Below are 8,721 nucleotides of genomic sequence, written 5' to 3' on the forward strand. Positions count from 1 at the left end.
TTAAAAATCTTGAATTTTTTTATTAAAAGAAAAAAGTAGTCTTAATACAAATTTCTAATATATTATAAATTTGCACTAATATACCAGGGGTATATATTATATTATATAAGCTTATAATATAAGGGCTTTCTAAATAAATAAGTTCGAAACTTGAATAATTCTTATATATAAATTAGATTTTTTAATATAACTCGAGATTTTCTTATAAAATAATACTTATATTTATATTAGCTAATTAGAATTTCAGTATTAAAGTAATATAAAACTATATATTATATATTTAGTTATATAATTATTAACTTAATTCTAAATATCCTCAAAAATAAAAGCACTAAATAAACTAGCTTACTCTTTTTTAATTTATTATATTATATATAAATAAGTTCCTTTTAATATAAGTTTTAATATAATTCGAAATAAAATTACTAATTCGAATATATTCAAGGATTTATATAAAAGATAAGGCAGTCGATATTATATCTTTTTTATAATATTATAAGATATTCTTTAGTATTATAATTACGTGGGGGTTTCAGGCTTTAGGGGAGTTTTAGGGAATTTTCTTGGGGCTTATAATAGCATGCCTTTAGGGGTACTTATTTGCCCCTAGCTAGAATTATAAACTAGTTTTTTAGGCTTAGCCGGCATTCTCTCCTTACCAAAATAAGTTAGTATATTACATGACCGTTTTATAAGGTGAAAGACACTCCGCGCATTACTTTTATATAGTAACGATATTTGACTTCTATTTTACTATAAACCGATTACCCAAGAGGCTAGCAGGGAGTAAATCGCTGTGCCACACCCCTTTAGCAGCATCTCGGAGCACGAATTCGTTTCTGGCAGCTCGAATATCGGTTAAAGTTCGCAGAACAAGGATCCCCAGACTGTTGTCAAACCTGTCTAGACTGCATTTGGAAGATGGAACGAGTTGTGGAAATTGCCGGCTACCAGCAGTCTGTCTCAGATGCCGGAACTTCGGTACAGAGTATTGATATAAAGTTTTTTGGTTTGAAACAGGGTCTCCGCTGAGTGCCTGGAAGCAGTCCCCCATTTGCACATATGTAAGAGCGCGCGCCTTTGCTCTGCGTACACCCCGATGTAAGCGAGACTACCCCTTAATTTTTCAACCACACCTCTCAATATACTCTGCAAATATATCAAAATGGACGATTCTCTGCTCTCGTTACCCGCTATACGCGAGCACCAGCCTGGAATGGAGTGGAAGACTCCTGAACGGTCTAAAATCAGGGCATGGCGCACAGACGGCAAAAGCTATGGCCAGATCCAGAAGTTATGCGGTATACGCGATGGCAAACCTCTCATCTCGCGCTCTTCACTCCAGAAAATTATCAAAGCACCTACCTCCAGGCGTCAAAGAAAGGGCAAAGCAACAAAGCAAAAGCTCTTAAAGCCAAAAGATGTAGTACGCGTAATCCGGTTCGCGTCTGCAAGCTGGCATAATCGACGTCTCTCTTACGCGCGTCTTGTAATTAAATGCAAGCTCAAATGCAAGACTATAACCCTTCGTCGCTCTCTTAAAGCAGCTGGATATCGCCGCTGCGTCGCTTGCCGTCGCCCTTTTATCTCGAAAAAGCAAGCTGCCAAGAGACTTGCATTTGCCTTGAAATATCGGTAGTGGTCCGTAGAGCAGTGGAAGCCAGTCGCGTGGAGTGATGAGGCAACCTTTGAGACTGGGAAGAGAGGAAAGATTTACGTAACGCGCCGGCCGGAAGAGAAAAATTGCAGAGAGTGTATACAATTTGTGTATAGAAGTGGGAGAGTAAGCGTAATGGTCTGGGCGGCAATTGGGTGGGATTGGAAGTCCGAGCTCGTGTTCTTGGAGAGAAAGGAGGGAAAGAGAGGGATCTGCAGTACGGCATATAAGGAGCAAGTTCTTGATACTGTAATTAGACCACACTATGCTTCCTTAAGCCCTGAGCAAAAGGAGAAGTTTATATTTATGGAGGATGGAGCTAAGGTATATAAGGGGGCTGCTCGCTTATGGAGATTAAATTACGGGATTAAGGGGTTTGACTGGCCACCGTCTTCCCTGGACTTAAATCCGATTAAAAAGGTGTGGAGATGGATAAAGCATGAGATCACTAAGCTTGAGAGTGTACCGACGTTAAAGGAAGATATGAAGGAGGTTTTACGTGAGCTGTGGAAGGAGGTAAAGCCAGAGGATTAGAGATATTTGACCCATTGCCTGACTTGCAAGCTTGAGGACGTTATTGAGTGCGAAGGTATGCAAACTGTACATTAAATTACGATAATATGTCTAAATGAATGGATTATGTAATTATAGAGTAATTAAATAAGTGGTGGTTGAGAAAATTGCACTTGCATTAAGGTGTACGCAGAGCAAAGGCGTGCGCTCTTACAATGCATGTCCGGTTATGTAGCAAAGCTTGATTTCTGAGGAAGCAGGTAGGTCTCGACGTATAAGTACTTGTCCCTGAAGTTTTCTGTGTAAGGGATGCCGGTAACGCATATGCTTTCAAAATACTAGTTTCCTCCTCAGAGTTTCTGTCATATTTGTCTATAGTCGCCATTGTCCGCCAATGAGAATGGCCCTCCAAGATAACCAGCCGCTGGACATATGGGTAACGGTTATGTTACTCGTAGTCCCCATGATTGCATTTGTTGCAAGAGTCTATGAGGTTAGCGAACAAGACCTTAGGGCCAGATGACGCATTGATGGCTGCTGGAGCTTTCTTCTATGTCTGCCAATGTACGACTGTAATAGGAGGTGCCGCGGCTGGCATTGGTCTCCAGAATGAACACATCACAGGCCATCCGCAGTATGTAGCGGCTGGCCAGGTAAGTATTGCCCACGACTGAAGCTCTCCTATCCTACACTGAGACTAATGTGTCGGTCGGTATAGTGGTTCTACTTCAATATCCTTGCGTACTCTACCGCTGCTGTCTTTGTTAGACTTTCGATCTTAGTAACCCTCTTGCGAATCGTCAGCTCGCCTGGTTATAAGTACAGCATATATGTCGCCATGGCCACAATCATCGCTGTAGCATTTCAGGGAATCATATTCCTCCTTGCGCAGTGCAAACCCATCAGCTGGTATTGGGACAAGAGCACCGGTTCAGGATCTTGCGTTCCTTCCGCAGCGATTCGAGGAAACACCATCGCCACCAATTTCACAGCTGCTGTAACTGATGTCTACTCTGCTGTCTTACCAATGATATTACTATGGAACGTCCAGATGGATTTGAGATCGAAAATTTTGGTCTGCATAATGCTAAGACTTGGAGCTTTGTAAGTATCCTCCAGTCCATCTTCGAAAGTTGCTGTGTCGTAGGTCATCAATATGGATGAAGCCTAACTAAGTTTGCCACATAGCGCCGCGGTAGCTATTGTGGTCCGACTCCCTGCAATCGTTGATCTGCAGGACCATCAGGATAGTCTTTGTAAGTATAACTCGTTCGGTTGACTGCTCGTTAATCACGCCTTTCGTCCAGCCTCCTTCCTGGCTCGGCTGGGGGCGAATGTAGACTAAAACCTTCGCAGATTCAGTCAGCGTCTCAATCCTCTGGGGTACTGCTGAAACTGGCTTTGGAATCACTGCTGCATCTCTATCCACCCTCTGGCAACTTTTCCGTTCCTGGATCGGCACTTCTCATAACAACAGCTACACCCACAGCTATGCTCTTGGAACACTGCCTGGTGCTGGAAGGCGCTTTCGCCCGACTGTCCGCACTGACGGCATGGCAAGACTTCCGGAGTCCAGAGGAAATAAAGCATGGAAAGGCGACAAGACGGATGTAAGTGATTCTACACTTGGAAAGCAGTATAACTTGGCTGAGATGAATCGACGGGGTTTCAACGCAAAGGCGGATGTCAGTGCAAATTCAAGACTGGCGGAGAGATCACCCTCAGAAGCGAGTGAGGACTTGCATGGCGATTCGAACAGTGAGACGGAGATCCTGGATGCTCAATATCGGCATAATGGCATCAGGGTAGAGAATACGTTGGTGGTTGAATCTATCAAGGGGATAGTTTAATGTGAAATTTCTGAAGCATCGGGGACCTGGTAATTGGGAAGATTCAATTATTATGATACACCATGTAGGCCGCTTAGAAGCGAGACGATTTCAATAATACCAGTTTACTTCTATGGAGCCTCAGTCACCAAACGGCTGGCACCTGCGTGAGATGGACCAGCAACGAGTAGTCATGCCTCTGAACGCAACAACGTCATGACTTCGACCACCGCCACCTAAATTGACGACATTTCAGCTCTACTTAATAGTTAGGTCTAGTCTCTTCGAATACACTAAACGGTCCAAAATAGGATAAAATAGAATAGGAACCAAGTCTGGAAATTTTATAATTCAAAAAAGTAGAATGCAATAAGTTTTTGGATTAAAATACAGATTTTATTACTAATTCAGAAGTCACTTTCGTGGTATATACTTATAATGCCCATGCAAATGGACCCAGACTAAAGATATAAGAAGTAAATTAATGAAATTAAATTATAATTAACGTAATTCGGATTTTTTAATTAAATTAGAATAATTAATTAAATTAATTTGTTATATAACTATAATAAATTAATATTTGCTTAATAATTATTAAATAACTAAAATATATATTAAGTAACTATAATGAAAATAAGCTAAGGCTTATATAATAATAAACTAGTCATTTTCTTTGAAATCTTTATATTTCCTCTTTTATTATTTAGTTTTAGTATATTTACTAAATATTATTATTCTTATTAAAGTAAAATTGGAACTAAAATAAGGAAAACTATTATTACATTTAGCTAATAAAGTTATATATATTATAAGAAGAAAACTATAATAAAACAAAAACTTATATAAAGTATATTAAAGCACAAAACGTGATTTAATAGCAAAATAATAAGAATAAAGGCATGTATAATAAAATATAAATAGTATATAATTACAAAAGTTTAATTAATTAATATAAAGAAGAAATTATTATCTAGAATTATTAAAAAAAAGCTAGCTTTTTTATATAATTTTTATAAGTTATATATAAAAGGCTCCAGCCTTTAATATATAATTAAAACCTTAAAACTATTAAAATAACGTGATTTTTTATAAAGTACGGCTTGCTATATTATAATATATTAATAAGCCTTAATTTTTATTATTAAATCTATTATTAAAAATACTATTACTTATAAATATCTTTATAAGAATTTTTTAAGAATTATATGGCTTATTATATTATTATTTATTTAATATATTAAATAATATATATTTAATAAATTATATTTTGAGGCTATTTTTTTAATTAAAAAAACTCTTATTATTTTTAAGAAATTAAAGAAATATATTACTTATTAGCTTATTTCTATTAATTTTAAATTAATTTACTTTATTTATATATTTGATTTAATTAAATATTTATAATTTAATATAAATGCCTTATATAAGCCTAATATTATAACTTTTATTAAAGTTTTTAATTATTTAATAATTATATATTTATTATATTTATTTATTTACTTATTCAAAAATATTAAAATTTCTATTATTAGTAAGCTTAGTAAATTAATATAAATATAATAAGAAGTTGCTTATAAAGCAAGTATTTTAAAAAAAATACATTTTTTTTATAGGCTAGGCCTTTAATTTAAATAAAACTAGTTATTTTTAATATAAAAAGAATTTATTAAAGAAAAAAAGCTAAAAGCAAGCTTTAATATTCTAGAAATATAAAACACAATTATATAAAAATAAGCCTAATATTAATATTATATATTAAGTATAAAATCGGGTTTTAATTTATTTAAAGTAATATAATTATTTAATTATTAAAATATTATATTAAAAAGAAATACAAATAAACTTCATAATTATATATAAACTATTTCGGCTTATAATCTTTCTTATTATATTATATATATTAAATTAATAAATTTTATTTTATTGCCTTATTTATATAACTAATTTAATAAAATTATATTTTATAAATTTTTAACTTTAAACTTAATATAAAATAAGTACTTTATTAAAATATAAAGTTTTTATATTATAATCTTATAAATGAGGCTAGAACCCAATAATATAGAAATCTTAAAGTTAATAGAATTGCGAGTTTATATAAATATTAAAATCTAAAAATCTATGATTTTAGTGGGAAACGAGTGTGCATTGACCTTGGATCTCGGTTAATCCTGCCGCATTTTGCCGCAACGTTTGCCCGCAAAAACAGGGATTGCCTGAACGGAAGAACGAGAAGAATAAGTTATGCACTTTTAATACCCTTCTAGTAGTTACAGACACGATTTACGGGGATTTTTTAATACCTAGTAATAGAAAAGCTTACGGTAGAATTGTGAAAGAATGAGATATTTAATTAGTTAATAAAGAGCTAGGTGTGTGAAAAAAGAAGTCGGAGAATTAAGCTTAGTTAATATGCTAAGATCTAATTTCCCTTGATTTGCCATTACCAGGCCATGTCATATAACGCTGACGACTTAGAGACTAATTACTTACCTATAGTGCGGGCTTACTTGGAGTGGAGCTAATTTGAAACTTGAAATACGAACTAAAAAATATAAAAAAAGAGGGAAGAGGCAGGGGCAAAGACATGTTTATTTTCCGTTGGATCTACAACCCCTGTTTATGTGGGGAAACACTCTTGGAGGGAAATGGCCCCCCCGTAGGGAAACAGAAGCCAAGCCAATTGGAGCGAAATTCAAACGGGGTATAGTCCTAACTCTACGGACCGCCATGGCGCAAATTTTCCGGATAGATATTCTTGACGGAATAATCATGGATATCTGCCAATATAAATACTAAGGGATTTCTTCTCCTTGATTATCTCGATTGCTGCTTTTAGGGAGGTTACCATGATACTCAGCACACGCTCTCTTTTAGCCTCTGCAGCAGCCGCCCTCTTCTCTAGAGCAAATGCGCAAAATGCATTTGCTGGAGCTATGGGATTCGGTGTCATTGCAACCGGAGGAAACAGCGGGACCACGTACCACGTCACAACACTCGCAGATTCTGGCACTGGCTCTTTTGTAAGTGACTGACCCCCAGATGTGATATTCCGCCCCGTTTACTTCAAACTTGACCCACCGTTGTTGAACAATTCTCTTCCCTCCAAGCAATACTAATTAAGAGAGGATTGTGTCTAAAACCGTCACCGGGTAGTGGCTAACTTATGGTGAACAGCGAGATGCTGTGAGCAGCTCTAACCGTAACATAGTTTTCGATGTCAGCGGCTACATTGTTTTGAAATCTGCTGTGTCCCTATCTTCCTCCATCACTATCAATGGACAGACCGCTCCTTCTCCTGGGATTAGTATCATGGCCGGAGAAGTCTCTGCAAGTGACAAGAGCAACATCATCATCCGCAGTATGTGATTTTCATTTGTTGCTTCTGGCAACAACGCAGTGCGTGCTGCTAATTGAATATATGGACTTGCGAATGCGGCAGGGCAACTTAGATACTGACACTGGGAAAAGCGCCTTCAACATGGGCGGTGCCACGAAGTAAGTGATATGAACTCTTGAACAAATAGATACTGACTGATGGACAGTGTCATTCTGGACCATTGTTCTGTTGCATATGGGCAATGGGATTCCATCGATGGCGTAGGTGTTACCAACATTACGATTTCCAACTCCATCATCGCCTTCCCCATCGGCCAACAGTTCGATGCACACATCGAGGGCAACCAGGCCACCTACTACGGCAATCTCTGGGTGAGCGGGCACAACCGCCAACCGCTCTCCAAGGCCAACTCGCAGTACATCAACAACATAGTGTAGAACTACCAAGCCGCCTATACTGTCGCCAATACCGGAGGTGTGTTTAGCCATGATATCATCAACAATTATTTCATTGCCGGGCCCAGCACAACCAGCGTCAGCAACTACTACTACCAAGTGAACGCAGGCCAGAGCGTGTATGCGAAAGGCAACTACGCGGATACCAGCAAGGACGGCGTCTTTAACGGCGCGCCGGAGAACAAGGTCGGGAGCGCCGTTGTGCTGGCCGCGCCTTGGGCGAGCGATTCCGCCGCCATGGCTTCACGCTCCGCTGCTGATGCGTATACATACGTTCTCGCTAATGCAGGCGCGTCGCCACGGGACGAGGTTGATGCGTTCGCCGTCAGCACTGTGCAGACCTTGGGCACGTCGGGGATTATCTATACCAATCAGGCGAGTACTGGACTAAGTAATGGTGGGTACGGTACGCTTTGAGGAGATGGTGCTGTGGGATGATTCGGGGTGAAAGCTGCGGAGTTGAGGTATTTTACGTCTTGAAATACAGCCGTATTCGTAGGCTATTAGCGAGCTATAGTATAGTAAGTAGTCGACAAGACTCCTAAGCGAAAATTGAAAAATTAAAAGTCGTATATTTATATATTTTAAAAATTAATTAAAACAGAACTACTTAGTTTTTTCTTCTTAAATTTGTGTAACCTTATATACTTTCTATTAAACTAGTATATTATAATCCTTTAATTAACCAGAAAACTTTCTTTACTTCTTTTATTTCTTTTACTAATTGCTTTTCTTTATAAGTATATATACTTAATTATTTAATATTACTTAAATACATATTTTAGGCTCCAAAAATGTTTCTTTTGAATTTAATAATTATATAATATAAAAATATAAAGAGTAAAAAGAAAGAGAGGAGAGGAAAGAAGAGGAAAAGAGTAATTATATAATATATAAATAAAGTTTAAGTAAAGTACTTAAACTTTA

The 8,721-nt window shown here is 37.0% G+C and overlaps 3 protein-coding genes across 3 annotated transcripts; all 3 read left to right on the plus strand.

Annotated features, from left to right (window-relative positions):
* Nucleotides 1–1,651: 1,651 nt before the first annotated feature.
* On the plus strand, nt 1,652–2,191 carry K444DRAFT_546279 (uncharacterized protein; the record flags this gene model as incomplete). Its single annotated transcript, XM_024876208.1, has 1 exon — nt 1,652–2,191. A coding segment is annotated over one exon (540 nt), but the record flags the coding sequence as incomplete, so codon positions are not given.
* Nucleotides 2,192–2,888: 697 nt separating this feature from the next.
* On the plus strand, nt 2,889–3,636 carry K444DRAFT_482195 (uncharacterized protein; the record flags this gene model as incomplete). Its single annotated transcript, XM_024873017.1, has 3 exons — nt 2,889–3,274; nt 3,359–3,426; nt 3,527–3,636. Coding segments are annotated over 3 exons (564 nt in total), but the record flags the coding sequence as incomplete, so codon positions are not given.
* A 3,212-nt stretch (nt 3,637–6,848) lies between these two features.
* K444DRAFT_706750 (polysaccharide lyase family 1 protein) lies at nt 6,849–8,365 on the plus strand (the record flags this gene model as incomplete). The annotated part of the gene is made up of 5 exons (XM_024888144.1): nt 6,849–7,022; nt 7,177–7,360; nt 7,452–7,497; nt 7,545–7,772; nt 7,824–8,365. The coding sequence occupies 5 exons, from the start codon at nt 6,849–6,851 to the stop codon at nt 8,209–8,211; spliced, it is 1,020 nt and encodes a 339-aa protein (XP_024727889.1). The 3' UTR covers nt 8,212–8,365.
* Between the last annotated feature and the right edge of the window lie 356 nt (nt 8,366–8,721).

Source organism: Hyaloscypha bicolor (assembly GCF_002865645.1).
Source record: "Hyaloscypha bicolor E unplaced genomic scaffold K444scaffold_182, whole genome shotgun sequence".
NCBI lineage: Eukaryota > Fungi > Ascomycota > Leotiomycetes > Helotiales > Hyaloscyphaceae > Hyaloscypha > Hyaloscypha bicolor.